Raw genomic sequence first — 19,113 nt, 5'->3', positions numbered from 1 at the left:
AAAGAGAGCGAGGGACAACAACGTCACATTAGAAAGGTATAGTAATCATCCACTATTTTTAGTTGCAGATGATAAAGGATTCAGAAATCATACAGGCCCATATGACAGAGAATGTGCATCTTCTTTTTGTTTTAATATTTTAATTTATATTTAATTGTGTTGTGGTTTGCAGTGTTTTGTGTTGTTTCACGTTAAATTTGTTTAAAAGGAAAAAGCAGAAAATTTAAATAGTTAAAAGTTTAAAATGTAAATAGTTGTTCTTTGTATTATATGATTTATTTATTACATTTTATGTGGAGTGAATAAATAAAGTATATTTATGGTGGCCCTTAGAGACAAAGGAGTACAAACTCCAAAACACGTAAAAACTCCAAAACACGTAAAAACTCCAAAACACGTAAAAACTCCAAAACACGTAAAAACTCAGAAGCACGTACAAACTCAGAATCACGTACAAAAGTCAACAGAAGTGCTCCAGGATGCTGGGCGCAGTGTTGAGCGTTTGTTACCTAGTGGCTACACAAGCCAGGAAGTATCAAGAACCGGATTTGGTGTGTGGTAATAACAGGTAAATGAATTTTTTTTTAAATTATTTGAATAAATATGAGTGCTTGTCTATAAATACACAAACAATACGCACATGCTTTCAATTGTGTAATTTAAGTGATCTGGGTAGCTCTGTTTTGGAAGTTCAGTTAACACTAGAAATGTGTTTTGGAGTTTGTATATGCTTTAGAGTTTGTACGTGCTTTGTCTCTAGGGGCCATATATAAACATATATAAATAAAACCACTTTTTTACATTAATAATTCCTTTTCTGCATAATTTTATATTATTGTTAATGATTAAATAATTAAAGCAACAAAACAACCTGAAGAGCCGGTTCGGAGCTGAAAGAGCCGGCTCTTTTTAGTGAGCCGAGCCGAAAGAGCCGGATCTCTAAAAAGAGCCGGAAATCCCATCACTACTACCCATATAACTATTAGCAGTTAAGTGTTAGCCACATTAGCGGTCTATTATCATGACGGTTTTGGCTAGCTGCTAAGGCTAACAATAACGTAACTGTTATAGTCGAGGCTAAGCTGTAACAGTCATTAGTGTGGCCCATCTGCAACATTAACAGAGTGGATTTAACAGTTATTTTGGTTCAGATGATGCTAGACTGATTCAGATTCTGTTCAGTAGACTGATTCATACTGGATTTCGTAATGTGCAGTGTGTTTTTTAAGGCAATTCACCAAGTAAAATATACATATAAAATAAAAAAATATTTCTTTCATTTTGCACTAGGAACAGAGTAGGTGGTTTTCATACACCTTAGCCTACTTCTGAAACACACAGGTCTAGACTAGCAAGGTGTTCTACACACACAAGTGTTGTTGGATTTTTGACCTTTACACTGAAAACAATTAAAAAAAAATTAAACATTGCTGGTGTATTAGATGAAGAGCGCAGCCAAAATGCAGGTAACATACACTTGATACTGTGTATGCATATACTCAGTCACAGACAGGTGATGGACTGAAGCTGCAATTACTTTGCTGACAAAGTGTCTACGTGGGAAGAACAGGACAAAAATATTAGCAGAGCACCAGTTTCGGCGCTACATTTTTATCTACATAGTGCTGCATTCTGGCAGCACTTACTGCCAAATACACAGTCACTGTATCGGTGTAAAATGGAAGAAAAGTGTTTCATGTATAAAAATACTGTATGGTTTGCAGTTTGCATGTTTAGCACAAGTATAGAGCTGTTATTCATTTGGTTAATTAAAACTAAGGCAAGATGCCGGATGAATCCTAGCATGGAGTCCACTGCAACACAAATATGTTTTAGAAGACGAGTGGAACATGCTTATTTTTTCCGATTATTAATGTTCCCATGCCTTCATCTAGAAATACTAACATAACATTTAAGTGTTTAAAATGTTTCTAAAAACCCCATGGACTGAAATCTTGACAAGTCCCAGCTCTACTTCTTCAATTAAAATCTCGCTCTGATTTAATTAAGCGTGTTCTCTAAGAGGATGTCCCTAAGAGATCAAAGGTCAGCGCAATAATCCTGAGACACAATCAACAAGTTTGACATTTGAGTCACTCTTCTTTACCAGCATCAAGTTAATCTGAAGTCAAACAGGTTGGGCACAATAAGGATCATCTTTTTTATTATATAAAAATATACTTTGCTACTGGTGATGCTCAATGTATATATCTTTAAAACAGAAAAGCAAAAACTATCCCGACTAACTCACTCAAGAATAGCTGTAGCTCAGGTAGATAGGCCATCTACTAATCTCAGAGTTGGTGGTTCAATCCCTGATTGCTCATGTCTGCGTCCCAAAGTACCCTTGCGTAAGATACTAAGCTGTGAGTTGCTCCTGATGCGTTAATCAGACTGTGAATGTGTTCAAATGTTAGATAGAAAGCTTTTAGATGTAAATAAAGGAACATTTTAAAACGCATCAGATTCTCACTGGGGGAAAAAAGACTAATGTTACCAACTTCAAAATGCTAAAACATTTCAAGCAAAATGACATTTGACATTTATCATTACCCAAGCAGTGTCGAGTGAGACACTTACACTGACCCTAATCTCTCAAAAATAAAAGTGTCTTCCAAAGCCTTTGGAAAACACTTAACTACCAGCATACGCCAGCAGGCCATCGGTTAATTACCTGCTTTATTTTAAGTTAGAGGTGCAGTTTGTACTTCTGTTGTATGCACTTGATTAACTATGATTGATGTTGAACAGCTTCACCCGATTTTATTATGTGCACACAGAGTACAGTGGAGAATTGATTTTTGGTACATGACTTATATCTGTAAGGCTTCTTCTCACCCAGTGCGGCCTATACAATGATGGAAGGAGAGCAGTTATGTTTGTCAGAGTGCTTCCCACTTTGTTCAAATTAAGGATATTGGGATGTTTGTTTCTCTCTGTGGCAGATTTTAGCCCTAGATCTGTGAGATGAGATAAAGAGCTATCAGTCAGTCAGTTAATCTCATCCTGGCTTAGGCTCCATTGCCACACTGTCAACAATCTGATTAATACTAGCCTGCAGACTCCACACACTGCCAACTGGCTGCCAGCCAACACACACGCGCGCACACACACAGCAAAATGGGTATCATACACACGACAAGCCCTGCACTGGTAAGTTAGACACTACAGTACACTATTATTTCTTAAACATTTTAGAGTACATGTTGTGCTGTTTTTGCCTTGTGCTGTGTAAAAAATCTGTTTTTTTTTTACTTAACGAGTGAAACAAGTAAGCATCGCTTAAATTTAACAATTTAATCCTCTTGTTGAAGCCAAAGTGCAGCAGAAGCTCATTAACTACAAACTGAAGTTTAACAAAAACTACATTTGTACAACTTTGTGGCAGTAAGCCTGGAGCATCATTACCACAAGCAGGCAGAGCACATAGGCCGTGTGTTGTGCCAAGTTCCACGCACAAGCATGCATGCATGCATGCACGTGCGCACACACACGCACAAACAACAAAAGCAGGACAGAGCCACACAAGCTAGCGCCAGTAACACACAATGAGAGCGAAAGTGATTTGTGTGTGTCAAAACAAAATTAGCCGTTTTAGGCCAAATTAGGAAATTGATGCAGAGGTCAGAGCAGCAGCTGTGTCAGCTAAAGTGACCAGAATTAAAGGCTTTTAGCACCGATGAAACATCAAGGCCACTGTGGATGCTGACTCAAAACAAACAGGATCTGCACTAACTGGACATTTTATTAGGTACACCCTGCTTGGACACCCTTTTGCCATCAGAACTTTTTGTTTTTCATGGTTCAACAAGGTGTTTTAAATATTCCTTTTGCTTCATAGTGCCATATAGGAATCACACAGTTGTTGCAGATTTGCCCACTGCATATCCATAATCTATGATCCACCATTTCCTAAAGGTGCTCTGCGGGATTGAGAGCTGTGACTCTGGAAGCCATTTAAGTACAATGTTCAAGAAACTAGTTTGAGATCATTTGAGCTTTGATGCTCAGTTGGTACTAAGGTCTGCCAAGAAACTACACCCCCCATATCAAAACACCACCACCATTAGCCTAAACAGTTCATACAAGCCAGGATGGATCTACGCCTCATTTTATTTGTGCCAAATTCAGATCAAAATGTCACAGCAGTAATTGAAACTCATCACACCAGGTTGTATAACAGGTACCGTTTCCTGTTCTTAGACAGCAGAAGTGGCAGGCATACCTGGGTTTTAGCAAGAGGTCCACCAACGCAAACAACCATTTCCAACAACCATGCCATGCTCAAAGTCACTTCTTCCCCATGCTCAGTTTGAACTTCTGCAGGTCATCTCGACCAGGTCTACCTGCCTTAGTGCATCAAGTTGCTGATATGTTAAATTAAAATAAATAAAAATTAAAATTTAGACTGCCAGTAACCAGAAAACAGCAGCAAAGGTAAGCCACAAGGTAAGACTTTGCAAATGTCTTGCGGCAAAAGGTGCATCGCAAAACATCTGACGTGATGAAATCACTTGTGGTAAATAGACATAGCCCAGTGTACGGGAACGCTGTAGAATGTGCACACACCAAATTCAACTTGTTGAGCTGATAATTTGGCTATATTCCAGCCCATGCTCAACAGAGAGCAATCTCTGTGTTTTTAGTAGACACAGATCCATCTATAATGGTAGAAAACACTGACAGTTAAAGGTTTCCTTTCTGCAGGCATTTACGGATGAAGGCAGAAGGCTGAATGACTCAGGCTTGACTTTTTTCTCCCATCACTCAGGTTTGCAGGTTTGGTGCAGCTTGCACCAAGTTATGCATCAGTGGGTTGCCCTTGGATACAAGCCATTTCTGACACAGAAAGCCGCCATTCTCTAAAACCACAATGTTACTGAAGTTTCCGTGAAACTGCTATAAGTTCTAGAGGTTTTTGTTTGCTTTTATTGGTGAACTTCAGTGATGAATTTTGTCCATGTTCCCCACAATGCTGACATTTATTCTGACTTTCCATTTTGTAAAGCATCTCTATTTTGATGTGTGTAGAGGAATAAAGTTTCATAATTTCACATAAGTAGACAGAAACTGGTGATATCGTAATATGGTTTAGGCTAAAATATAATCACCAACTTAAAGCCCCTAAAGACAAACCCACTTTGCAGCTGCCCTAAATTGAGATGACTCATGTAGGTTTTCTGTCGTTTTGTCCCACAGCAGCAGGATGATTAAAGAAGATTGAACACTTTGGTACAATCAGCAGAAACCTCAAGACAAGCATTTTGCTGGAGCAAAGTACAACTGCTAATGTTACACAGTCTCTCCCACCTCCTTCTACTATCTGAGCCAGGCTCCTATGTAGGCGCTCACCTTAAATAGCTCAAGATATGTTACGTGAGATCCTGTGTAGAGGTTCAACTTCAAAAAGCCTGTGAAGTCAGTGAAGCTATAGAATTTAGCCTGTGTTCAAAAACACATTAGAGTCTAGTGTGTCAAATTATAATCCCATTTATTTCTCAAGGATTTGGGATAAAAATAAATAAATAAATTTAAAAAAAACAAACAAACAAAAAAACCCCCACAAAGCTATAGTTTTTTCTAAGCCTTAATGAAAACTAATGGTTTTTACATATGCCTGAACTCTGCGCACTATTCACCTCAGCATTGGCTGACCTAGCTCTGCGATTTTACGTGTTCTACCACTCAGTGGCTTAGTTGCTGTTGTTCCCAATTGCTTCCTTCCACTTTGTTAAAAATACCACTTTCAGTTCCACTTTCGCTTATCCTCATCAGAGTCGTAGGGGGGCTGGGGCCTATTCCAACTACCATAGGACGAGAGGTGGGGTACCCCCTGGACAGGTCGCCAACTGACACCATTTAGAATGACCAATTAACCTGATCCCACTAACTACATGTCTTTGGAAAGTGTCTGTTAAAGTCTACCTGTCAGCTGCATTAAATTTAGCCAGTGTTGTGCAAATGAGAATAAAATAAGCTTAACATGGCCATACACACACTCACCTCTCTGTCTCTCTCAATCTCCAAACCAGCCTCTAGTAGGTTAGCCTCAAACTCCTGCCTGATTAGACGTATCTCATGGTCACCGGGCTCCATTGGCTCGCCATCTCCTGCTCCTCCAAGCTCCATGAACACCTCGCTGGCACCCGCACCCTCCCCTCCTGGAATGCCGCCGCCGCCTCCACCACCACCACCACCACTTCCACCTGGTGCCACATCTGAGGCCGCCATTGAAGGAAAGTTGCCATTAGAAACAATAGATAACCGGTCTTGTGAAACGGAGGCACTAGCAGGAGATCGTATCGAGGTGTGCCTTCGCTGATGAAAGACCAGAACATAGTCGACTTTCCGTCGGCCGTCACTGAAGTAAAGGCCTTCTCCGATGGCATGAGGACCTGAAGTTGATCCCATGACCTGTAAAATATAAATATCAAGCAAACATCAATACTGGTGCACTATATATTAAAAAACCTAAAAGATTTAGAATAATTATAGTAGTGTATCCCAATCAAATACAAACTGGTTATAGAGAGCATACAACACCTTTAAGCAGCAGTGGAGTTATGTAATAAGTGTTTGAATGAACTTAAACATTACTGCAGTGTCAGTGCACACAACCACAAGTGGCTTTTGGCAGGTTCTCAAAAACACTGAAGTGAGAACCTTCAGCAGCAGAGTGGGCAGTCAGCTCACCTTTGGCTGTTTTATTCTTTATTTAGACAGAGGGAAAGCAGAGAGCGAGACTAAACATGGAGGACACAAGAGGCAAAGCTCTATACTCTGAGCATGATGGGAGATTTCTTACCAGACAGCAGTATAGCGATGCAATGTATGTTCTTGTATTACTCTGTTACACTTTAACCTAAACACACACTGTGCTTCGGTTGAATACACATCAGGTTTTTTCACATAACGCCAAATCACAGCGAGTGTCATCTTTATACTGTAAAGTAAAGACCAGAGTATTCTGGAGAAAACCCCAACAGTCAAACGATCCCTCATGAGCAAACACTTGGTGAGAATAGAAAGGAAAAACTACTTTTAACAGGAAGAAACCTCCAGTAGATTCAGGCTCAGGGAGGGGGTAACCATCTGCCGTGACCAGAAACAGGACAAAACAGAGACCAAGGGAGAGAGAAGATGTACCACATGAACGATCACAAAGTGCTTACATTTTAAACTATTTGTGCATGAAATAGACAAACACACACACACACAAAAAAAAAAAAAACATGCTAAGTTTAACAGCTTGGTTTTCAGAAATATCTGATATGATATAGCTAGAAAAAGCTAGCATCACTATTGAAAGTAATTTGTTGAATTTGCCAATACTTAATATCACTAAAGCTGATTGAAAACTACATTACAAGAGCAACTTTGAGACAACAGTGTAGGCCTAATCCTTGTTTTCCACAGTCAGAGAAAAGAAAGAGAGTGAACTTCACTCAAAAATGGAGAAAGATAAGAAAGACAGGACAGGAGAGGAAGAAGAGAAGTTAGATTTAAAGGGAAGAACTGCTGAGTTGTGTTTGATGAATGGAAATTTAAAGCTTGCATGCAAGTCCTCATGTTTTTGTGGTATTAAGGGAGGGTTTTCATATTGTGAAACATGCAGCAAATCAAAATGAGGCATGGTTTAAAGGGCACCAGAGATTAATTTAGTTTAATGATGATGATGCTTAGATTCATTAACTGAATTCCACCTTTCACGCCAACTGTATACCCTAGAGTATAAAGACAGCATAAACAGCATACTGTCAGTGTAGAGGATGGAGATTAATCAGGACAACTCATGAAACACCTGCTGACATCGTGTTAAATTCAGTGTATATCCACAAAGATCAGTAAACCTCAGAGCTGCAGTATCCCCAATCAACTGATCACAGCAGGTACATTAAGAAAATCTACTTGACCACTCGATAAAAATTATTGTGAGTTGTGATTCTTGTTCCGATGTTGGGCCATTTCAGCTGATTTTAGGGTTCCCCCACCTGCTGAATCCCACTTTAACCTGTACCCTACTCATGTTCTTGTTTAGAGGGAAAGTCACCCTCTACAATGCAGGCAACAGAAAATGGAGCTATTTTTTTTCTCCTTCCTTTTCTCTGCTCATGTTCTGCTTACCTGACTCAAGTTGAGTACCTTTATTAGAATTACAATTTAGACAGAAATCATGTTTGTATTCCTGTCTTCTAATATTATTTTTATGTGACATTAATATAGCACAAAATTCAGTTTGCTTTGCATAAAAAGAGACACTAGTGTTAAATAGGTAGTAGAAACATCCTCCAAAGAGCTACTTTTTACTTTTTTAAAGTACATTTCAGAATCTGCTCATTTTCCACTTTTACTTGAGTAAATAAAATGAACCAGTTCTTGAACTTTTACCTGCGCATTTTTTTTTTTTAAACACTAGTATCTGTAATTCATCCTAAGTAGAGGATGTCATGATTACCAGTTCAGTAATGTGTACTCTATATCACTTTAATGATGCAGCTGATGGTTTTAATTTCCTATATATTGTTGAGTAGCATTATTTAAAACAATGTGATTAGAAGCTAAATAAAAAAAGAATAATATGTTAATGCAATATATAGTAGAATAGAAGCAAAGAAACAAGCATGACAGAAATAGTTTCTTTTTGGGAGAAGCAGTGCCACCCCATGCCCTTCTTCTGGACACACCCCTGGCAAACACACTGCAGTAAATGACTGTAGTAAATTAAGTAAATTAACTTGCCCATTGTTAACCAAACAGACACCACACCAAACAGCTAGGCCTTTTTTAGACATTTGAATTCCTGTCTATCTCGCAAAGTACTGAATAAATGTAAACCCTGGTAGAACAAACCGAATGAGTGTAAATTCAGGAAGGTGTGCATTACCGACTTATTTCATGGCTCAGGCAAGTCAAAACAAGTTTAGATGTTCCTGAAGCATGTGTTGCCAAGTCTCACCAGATTAGCTCATCGGTGTAGTTTGTTCAAGGTGTTTCCTTTTATCAAGCTAATTAGCTGCACCTGCTGGATGAAAGACCCTATTTCACCTTTGAACCGTGTCTTCACTTTCAGATTCCACTTCGTTTACAACACTCCATGTGAACTTTAAAAGTCGCTGCTGAGCGGACTCCCAAGAAAAGCTGAGTTAGTATAGCGCCGACCGACTTAGGGTCTAATCAACAGACACCTGTGTAACGGTGTAAATTACTCCAGCGCATTGTTCCTAATGTCTCGGGTGTTCTTGTGCTTCAGCTACAGTTGCTATTACAAAAACTGTTTGCTGTATGTGTACAAAGTCTATAGACTATTACTTAAATTACTTACGAAAGGTCTAATTATTTTGACTGCATAACCGCATAACAATACATACTGTCTGTACTACTGTACAGGACACAAACGCTGCTACAGTCACGCTCCTGGAGCTTCACTATAGTGCTTGTGTTTGCTCACACATAACAAAGAGCGAGAGAGACAGGTGTGCAGGGATTTTTAGTTGCTTTAGTTTAACCAGTACCAAGAATCCCCTGGTAGTTGTTGTTCTGTTAAGAGCTTAATGAAAACTCCTGGGAAGACCTTCCCTGGAGGTCGCTAAACCTTTTACTGAGCCTCACCTGTCTGCTCATCATAAAGTGGTATATGATAGCCAATTATGATGTTCTCACGTATAATCGAAAGCGTCGTCTTACGTTTCTTGCAGTCCCCTGGACAAATTAACTAATTATAGGGTCCAAGTAAATATAGTAGATGGAGAAACACTTCAAATCAAAAATTAAAGCCGAGCTTTCGGCAATGTCACCAAATGTAAAACGAATATGAAAACTACCATAGAGAGTCGCAAATATGTCACGAACACTGAGGTGTAGTAAAAACTAACTCCAGACCACGACCAGAAGACCAAGAGAAGCGGCGTGCGGGGAGGCTGCCGTTGTACTTACTGGGATCTTGTCTTCACTCGGGGAGACCTGCATGCTGTTGCGCTTTAAAGACACACAGAGGAGGAGTAGTGGGAGAAGAAGAAGAGCAGGAGTGAAAGTTGGCGGTTTAGGCAGAAAAATACCTCCGGATTCATCATCCCTCCCATCCCACCCATCAGATTCATGAAGTCACTCCAGTTAGTCGACAGTCCAGGTGGAGCGACGGATCGAGTGTCTCAGGTTTCATTATTTTCTTTGTCTGTCAGATGTATGAGGCAGTTCGTATGCAATCGGCAGCCTGATCACATGCTGGTGATACCCATCTATCCAACTGTGTGATCTGGAGGCTGCCTGCGCGCTGCCTGCGCTTTTGGCAAGAAGCGTCCCACGCTGTAAAAAATGCCCATCTCCAATATGTTGTTTTGGTCTTGCTGCTCATAGCGACATGTATACTCAAAAAAGAAAAAAAAAACACCCTCAGTTAATTTGAGTTTTTTAATTAGATTTTTTTTTTTCCTTTTTTGAGTATACATGTCGCTATATTCAATTATTAATTTATTTACATACTTAATCTCTAACCTGAATGTAAAATTACATTTTACATTGTACCTATGTAACAAAATTACGTGGACATTTTACATTATTAGTTAAAATCAGCATTTTGGGTAGATTTTTTTTTGAGTGTATATGACATTCAACCACCTGAAAAAAAGACCAAATTTATTTACAGTAAAATATAGGACTCCCCAAAGTGTTTGCTACTTTTCATTTTTAGTTTTGGGTAAGGTGGTAAGGTTGGACACTTTTTGCAGCGTGGAGAGAGGGAGCAGCATTGGCTGTTTCCACACTTCGGTGATGTAACTTGCAGGGAGACCTGTGTTTTCACATCATTAAAGCAGCAAAATGTTTTTGAAACAGTGCTTTTGTGCCCCAGCAGCATATCTGTGCTGTTCACAGCATGTCAGTTTTTCTATTTTAAATTTGAAAGATTTTTCTTTCTTTTTGTGCGTTTGTGTTTGTGTGATGGAGGGACTAACGAAGGAAATGGTATGCAAAGAAAAGAAAGAGAAGTGAGCACATTTTCGTGTTGCATCAGTATATACATGTTCTGTGAGCTGTGTTTTGAAGCATTATAAAGGGTGTACTGTAGAACAACCCCCCCCCCCCCCCCCCACACACACACACACACACAGACACACACACAGATTCAGCTCAAGTCTCTTCCTTACTCTTACATTCATTTTAAACTTCTTCTCAAAGTCAGTCCGATGTGATTCTTGGCTGTTCAAATATCTCAGATGCGACTTTTATTTTGAAAGAGTACAGGAACAAACATCATTAAACCTCAGAGACTGGCCTCCTTCATCATTATCACAGTCTTATCTGGGGTCATTTTAATGAGACATGATAAAGCATACAATGATGCAATGCAATGAAACATGAGCTAGCAGGAAATATTACGTGATTGGCTTAGTTGAGGAAGTTGGTAACAAAAGAATGAAAGGGGGAAAAAAACATTAGACTGGTTCCCCAAAAATATTATAGCTTTTTAAGCATGTTATTATAGTTCCCCACTCATGCACATTTTCTCTGGTCCTGTAGTTACCTGTAGCAGACTTTGTGATTCCTCAGCCCATGAGTCTTCTCTATAAGGTCCAGGCTCCAGGGTGCTGTAGGACATGGGTTCCAGTCCAATCCCGGACATGTCCTTGTTCAGGTAGCACAGCGCATCACTATGGATCGAGGAAGATTCACTGAGTACTGTGGCCACTCGCTTGAAGCCTGCACCATGAAGCCATGACTCTGCAAGACATTTATTTTGGAAATTAAACACAGCTGCAGATTATTCAACTAATTCTAACAGTTTGTGAACTGATATTGTTCACATATCAGTTAGCTTTATTTAATACGATTACTGAAGAAACAACAATGAGCTAGCTGTAATTTATGTATATGTAGAAATATCTGTCTATTATGAAACACAAGTCTCACGTGTGTGATTTCATGTGAAGTCACACTCACTGTGTGACTTGAGTAACCAGGTGCAGTGAGTTTCTAAAGTTACTGGCTTCCATGTCTCAGGAAATTGCTGTTTCCCCATCAAGACACAGTTCAACACATAATCTCTCCGTAAAACCCCAAACTGACCACAATTAAGATTAAATATGTTAACCAGCAAACTTCCTAAGAACTTAACAATAAATTTAGTTACATTTGAAGCAAACTAGACCAATTCTAGCTGTCTTAGGGTGAGAGGTAGGGTACAACCTGGACAGGTCGCCAGTCAGGCTGTGCGACCATTGTCCAATTGTTTCTGTCTGACTTATGTTTTAATGCTAAGCTGCAGACTATTGTGGGACACATCTGCTGGTCTGTTCACTTAGCCAGGATCTGTGGATAGCAGATAATGGCTACCCAGTTCAAGACTAATTGTTTGTACAGTTTTTAAAGTTAGTGTCCAACATCACATGACAGCAGATGTTTTTGAAATGAAATCGCTCTTTTACTCTCCACCTGGACTGTTTACCTGCATGTAACCAAAGACTGCTCATACAAGCCCAGTCAATAAAACTGGGACGACAGGTGTAGTACAAACAGAAACTAGGAAGTTTCCAGTGCCTGAAAGCTTTTCCTTGGTCTACATATTTTGCACATTTACATACAGATACAGTATTCACAGCACTTCTTTTCTTCAACATTTTGTCATGTTACAGCTTTATTCTTGTATGGATTTCCTTCATTTTTCACCTCAAAATTCTACACAAAATCCCCCATAATGACAAAGAGAAATTCTTGAAAATGTATTAAAAAAGCAAATACAAAAATATAACAGGTACACTCAAAACTAAGCATAGGTGCATCCTGTTTCCACTGATCATATCTCTGATGTTTCTACAACTCGAGTCCACTTGTGTTAAGTTGATTGGACATGGCTTGGAAAGGGACACACCTGTCTATACAAGATTTAGTCATGTACAGTTCATGTCAAAGCACAAACCAAGCCATAAAATCCAAGAAATTGTCTGTAGACCTCTAGACAGGATTGTATCGAGGCACAGATCAGGGCAAGGGTATAGAAAAATTCTCCTGTATTTAAGGTCCCAATGAGCACAGTCGGCTCCAACATCCATAAAGGAAAGAAGTGAGCGATCCAGAGTTCTAGTTTTACTCTGTGGAGAAAGGAGAATCTCCCAAAAGGACAATAATTTCTGCAGCACTCCACCAATCAGACCCGTATGGTAGAGTGGCCAGAAGAAAGCCACGCCAGCACCACTCATCACGTAGCCGATACTATCCCTAGAGTGAAGCATGGTGGTGGCAGTATAATGCTGTGGGGATGTTTTTCAGCAGCTGGGAGGCTGGTCACGGTTGGGGAAAGATGGATGCAGCGATGTACAAAGACATCCTTGATGACAACCTACTCCTGAGCACTCTGGACAGCCAAGATAAAGGAGTGGCTTTAAATCATTCTGTGAATGTCCTTGACCAGTCAAGCCAGAGCTGAGACTTGAACCTCTCTTGAGAAATGGCACCAACACTTCCTATCCTACCTGATGAGCTTGAAAGGTTCTGCAAAAAAAGAATGGGAGAGAATTCCCAAAAATAGGTGTGCCAAGCTTGTAGCATCATAATGAAAAAGAGTCTGTAGTTACTATCAGAGGTGCTTCAACAAGGTGCTGAGCAAAGGATGTGAATACTTAGATGTTATATTTTTGTTTTTTGTTTTTGATAAATTTGCAAGAATTCAAAGCAAACTTATTTCATTTTGTCATTTTGGGGTACTGTGAATTAATTCATTTTGGAATGAGGCTGGAACATGACAAAATGTGGAACAAGTGGAGTGCTGTGGATACTTTCTGGATGCACTGTATCTGTTTAAAAAGTTTAAAACATTCTAAACATTTGCTTGGTGTATATTAAATACATAAATAATTCTAGTATTTTCTCCTGTGAAATACTAGCATCCTGTCCAGATTGTACCCTGTCTTCTCACCCTGTGACAGTCGGGATAGGCTCCAGCACTCCAGTGACACTGAACTGGGTAAGCAGAAGAGAATGGAAGGTATCATCTCTAACTCTCAGTAAGATCATTTATATCCCAGAACTGTTTTGTTCCACCATTCTTCACTATCTTAAGCTTTTGTTTACTGCATTTCTTCTCCATAATGCAACATAATATATACTCAGCTTCAAAAAGTAAGGTGACCCACCAATAAACGTGCTGCCATCTGTCCTTTTGAAAATGGATATATACACTATTTTATCCCCAGGTCAGTGTGTCACACAGGTTTGGCAGTCTTGCGTTCAACATTTTCAGCCAGTTTTCTCTGTATTTGGAGCTGCAAATATGCAAAGTGGCCCGGTGGAGCTTTGTTTCCCACTGTGCAAATTGATGCATGTGTCAGTCAATCACAAAGTTTGTCTCAAAGCACTTTACAAAAGACAAGCCTACAAAGTGCCAACTTCTCAGTTTGCCTCAGAGCACAAAGGACACATTGTAACACAAAAAAAAAAAATACAAGAAACAAAAAAAACCCAAAAAATACTGTAAATGTGCAGCCTTCATTTTTATCCTGCATTAAGGGCATGAAGGAAAAAAAAACAGCAGGTTACTTGTTGCATAGCACTGAGTGCTGATTTTCCAAATGGTACCTCGGAGGGAGTTTGAGAGCATTAGTGACAAAAACGATATTTGTCCGCTTTTATCAGTGTGACCACTGTGCTGTCAGGAACTGAACAGATTGCCATTTTTTTGTAATAAGGTTACTCTCTGTGTGTGTGTATGGTTATTTTAGGGATACAGACAGCTGTAGCCATAGTAACGCACCAGGCCACGTGCTGTGCTCTCATTTCAGTACCACGGACAGCTCTTTCTCTTGGTCATCCAAATAGTTGCACCATGCTAAAAAATATGGTATGACAATGAGATCTATCCGTGAGGTCAACAGGGGTAAAATGTTTTTAGGATTTCAAGCACACAATTATATATATATATATATATATATATATATATATATATATATATATATATACCAATTTAAATGTGGTAGGAGGGGGAAATTATTGAGAATATCCCCATAAACGTTATGTTTATGTAAAGCCCTACTTTAAAAAATAAGGCAGAGCTTTGCTGAAAACAGGGTTAGTGTGTCTAAATTGTAAAATAAAACATGAACTTGAGATCATCTTAGCAAGTTCTCCAACTACACCCATCTTCAAACTTTACCTTTACTTTGATGAACACCACACACCCCAAAAAAGTAAAAACACTCTGAACAAATAGGTACAGTCAAAATTAGATTAAATGAAAGTGTTTAAAAGAATACTCTTACTCAGGGAATAGCAGGAAGAAAAATAAGGGCACAAGAAGAGACACAAAGCTCACAAGCTTCAAACACAGATGACCAAAAAAGTTGTAGTGCAGGGTAGTATGACATGTTTTCTTTGATTACACAAACATTATGTAGGAGTAGGTCACGGATAATAGGTGTTGATTTGTAAAGAATATTTTTAGGTTATTATATAATATTATACTACGGTATATTTCTAAATAACTAGGCAGTTCATTCTCTTTCTCTTAATAATTTCTCTTAACAATTAAAAGAAAGGCAGATGTGAAATGTAAAAGTGAGATCTGAGGTTAAATGTGAGATGATATTTGGATGCAAACTATAATGTGATAGTCAAAACCCCCACATAACTGCATCGTTTCCTACATACAATACAATACGAACAAAGACAGTAGAATTTTCAGCATCGTTTTAAAGATAAACGGAAAATTTCTGAATTTTTAACCTTATTTGACTTTGAAGACGAGGTCAAAGGTCCAAAGTAGTGACATTTAATGACATTTAGAATCACCCTATATCATTCCCTATATGCATATATGTTGTCAGTATAAACAATAGCAGGTGGAAACATAGTTTTAATAAACAGCTCCATGAAGCATTCTTATCACTTTGACCTTTGGATCAATCTATTGACCTTGAAGGAGAGGTCAGAAGTCAAATATGTTATTTGAAATCTTTAAATGGTATTTTCTACGTGTTGACAATACACACAATACTTGTAAAAATCTTTTTGTTGTTGTCAATTTTCAACCAAGAAATTATTGGGTTGACCTCGGAGATCTTGTTGGATGTAAGCCATCAGAATTCATTTAAATCTTTGTGAGCTGCCATGTTTACAGACAGTATGATATGCAAATGCTAAAAAAAAACACGACCTCTTTGGCAGAGTTAATTAAAAAGAATGTGTACCAGCGATATAGTAGTAGTGCTGAGCCAGACCACGCCCATCTTCATACATGACCGTTAATAAACACCTGCAACAGTTTTACACAGCTGCAAAACTACTGTACTGACAAACCCAGTCCACAGAACATAAACATGTCTTCACAGGACAGCCTGACAATATTATCATCTGATATTGGCCTAACACAGATACCAGCTTGTTCGACATTACACAACATAATGCAGAAAAACATGCCAGGGGTTATTCCGAAAGGGTCATCAAACAATGGTCATCACACAGTTTGCACAGGAGAGCAGCTCCAACTCCTTGCTTGCAGCACTCTCTGCGGCACATCGCAGAGTAGCATCACAGCCGCACAGGTGATGAGTCAAGCGCGGTCTTTACATTAAGTTGCGAACTAGCTTGTGACATAATGACCGCATCATTTTCTCTGCTCAGTATAACTCAGTGTGTGGACAAACAGTAACAGCATTTATACAACAAATATCTGCTAATAAGCTAATATTGTATCTCCCCAAAACCATAAAAGAAGCCAAAATCATTCATTCAGGCTCTAATAAATACCATTCAGTACACTCCAAACCACCTTTGTGGTTATTCCTGCTACCCGAGGTGTCCCCTATGGCCCTGATGCCATACACACCAACAGGCAGTCCAACTTAAAAGAACACAGCAGGTAATTAAATATATGTTTTGCAAATGACAAACTGTTCATGAAATGTTTTCTGGGGAGCAGCAGGGGGTCTTAGAGGGAGCGTGCGGGGGTCCAAATCTGAAAAAGTGATAGCTTGATCTCTGTACTCTGAAAATTTATTGGAAAATATGTGAATACAAAACGTTTATTCTGTATTTTGTGTTCAGAGATTGCACTGCAAGGAGTGTCCCATGAGACATATTATTCTAAATTGGGACGCTGTATCTCTTTTGAGGTGCCTGACATAAAAAAGCTTCCTCGCTCTTGCAGTTTCATCCAGCGTCTGTTTCTCAGAATGATTGTGTAAGATAAACTCTCTCTCTATTTTCACGCTGATTTCTAATGGCAGAGACAAAGGGCACCTTTTAAAGAACAGCTAATGGGCAGCAGCACGGCACATAGACTTAATGCTGATGCTTTTAGTACATGCTGCCTCAGCTCTAGTTGACTGATTGCACGGACACCTCTGCCTGAACGGTGTCTTATTTGGTTTTATGTTATTAACTACTAATTATAGGGGGAAATGATTGTGTTACAGCGCTGGAGACTTCCACCATTAGCTGAGCACTGAGCTGGGCTGAATTGCACAAGAGTTTTTGTCACAAATATCAAAGTCCCCTTTGATGAAAAATTAATTTCACATTTCTTGATGGGTTTTGTATATCAGTCTTAGTTAATGGTTTGAAGACCAGTCATGGTCCAGCCCACATAATGGTATTGTTTTATCCATGAGAAGGCACTTTTCTGTGAAGTAAAAGGTATTTTGTGTCTAATATCGTATAGAACTAGTTTTTTTAATGTACCAATATGTTACCTGAATAACTTAATAATTAAACAAATTATTCAGTACAAGTCTTGCAAAATGTTGGCCTTTCTCTGTTATGAACAATATGGGTAAATGGCTTTGTCCCAGCAATTAGAGGCATCCAGGCTTTGAGGTAACAAAGCAGGCCAAAGCCACCATGCTTCACAGTTACCATAAGTTACCAACGGCAATACCTTATGTCACACCATGTCTTTCCCCCAAGAAAAACTACAGATTTCTGCTTGTGTCTTTCAGATTCATTCATGTGTCTGTATTTTCTACATATACTGTACACACTATTAAATGAAAAAGAAGGTAACATGGGCAGTAGATCAAAGACAGTTATAAATTATCAGTCATTATTCTCTTATTGACTTTGGGAGAGAAAGCCTCCAGGTGGGGGTGGTGGGGCATAAAAGGACGGTTTCTTTTAACCTATGTCTTTCTGAGTTTCTGAGAATGTTGCCTTATTGTTGCTGTTTAAACCCAAAAATAAAATTTCACCTTAGGCCCAGGAGGCTCCTCGCCTGACTAACAGTGAATCACAGCAGCAGTCAGCCATGTAAATAAATTGGGATTACTGCTCTGCCTGAGGCTTACCCCGAGAGAGCACATGTCTGAGAAACAGTCATCTCTCAAAACTGATTAATTCTGTTCAAATATGACAAAGGATTTCCTCTCCGAGACAAGCTGAGAACAGCAAGAGGCTCAAGAGGGGCCTGACTGCATAACTGTATTAAACTCACATGCAACCATATACCCTGCCTGCTGTAAAGAGCTGCCTGTTGATGGCTGCCCCACGTGGCCTGCTGACACAATCACACAAACACACACACTGGGGGAACAGGGAAGGTACAAAAGGTGGGTTACTCTACAGTGGTCCTGTCTTTTGTTAGGTGAAGATACAGGAGGGACAGGCCACACAGGCCACACAAAGGAAAGAGACAAGGCCTTTCTATCAGTGTCTGCAGCACTCACCTGCACAGGTAGAGGAGGGAGATCTGCGGAAGGCCATTTCACCAACTCTGTGACTCAAGCAGAGACTCGTTTCCCATAAGTTCCCAGTCAGCCGGTCAGTTAACCATGCTGTTTTGCAGAGAGCAGCAGGTAAGAGGAAGAACAACAACACTCTGACTCAGTATACAATCCTAAGCTCTGATGAAGCTTAGCTCTGACGGGATAATGCTCCTCTCCAACTGGCTGGCAGGGCGGCAGAAACTCCGTAACTGAGATTATTGTGTACACTTGCTTAATGCACTGTACACCAGGCTCATGGGTAAGAGACCAGCTGGCTGATTGGGTGTTTATAGCCCCACATACTTGAGCGGAGATTATTGGGGCATCAAATGTGCAGTAATTACTGTGCCTTCTGTTTAGATTTAGCTGCAAACCTGTGGTGTCTTAAAGGACTTAAGACCAGAGAGATGCATCCTGGGACAAATTAAAA

General features: G+C 39.5%; 1 protein-coding gene across 6 annotated transcripts in view; it reads right to left on the bottom strand.

Moving 5' to 3' along the window:
• ano2b (anoctamin 2b) overlaps positions 1–18,871 on the bottom strand; it is a 76,155-nt gene extending 57,284 nt beyond the window's left edge. For 2 of the 6 annotated variants that reach the window (XR_014870371.1, XM_085138748.1), the window contains exons 1-4: positions 18,645–18,871; positions 11,519–11,715; positions 9,934–9,975; positions 6,004–6,414 (exon numbers count right to left, since the gene is read on the bottom strand). Coding sequence is in view for 5 of the 6 variants with exons in the window: in XM_085138748.1 (XP_084994874.1) it covers positions 6,004–6,414; positions 9,934–9,975; positions 11,519–11,715; positions 18,645–18,681 (687 nt within the window). In the remaining variant the exon portion in view is untranslated. Of the gene's footprint in view, positions 1–6,003; positions 6,415–8,956; positions 10,035–11,518; positions 11,716–18,644 lie in introns of those variants that run through there. The other 4 variants (XM_085138750.1, XM_085138751.1, XM_085138749.1 and 1 more) reach the window with 4 other exon arrangements.
• Between the last annotated feature and the right edge of the window lie 242 nt (positions 18,872–19,113).

Source organism: Neolamprologus multifasciatus, chromosome 17 (assembly GCF_963576455.1).
Source record: "Neolamprologus multifasciatus chromosome 17, fNeoMul1.2, whole genome shotgun sequence".
Taxonomy (NCBI): Eukaryota; Metazoa; Chordata; class Actinopteri; order Cichliformes; family Cichlidae; genus Neolamprologus; species Neolamprologus multifasciatus.
Note: the sequence above shows the minus strand (reverse complement) of the source record. Positions and strands in the feature narration are given on the sequence as shown.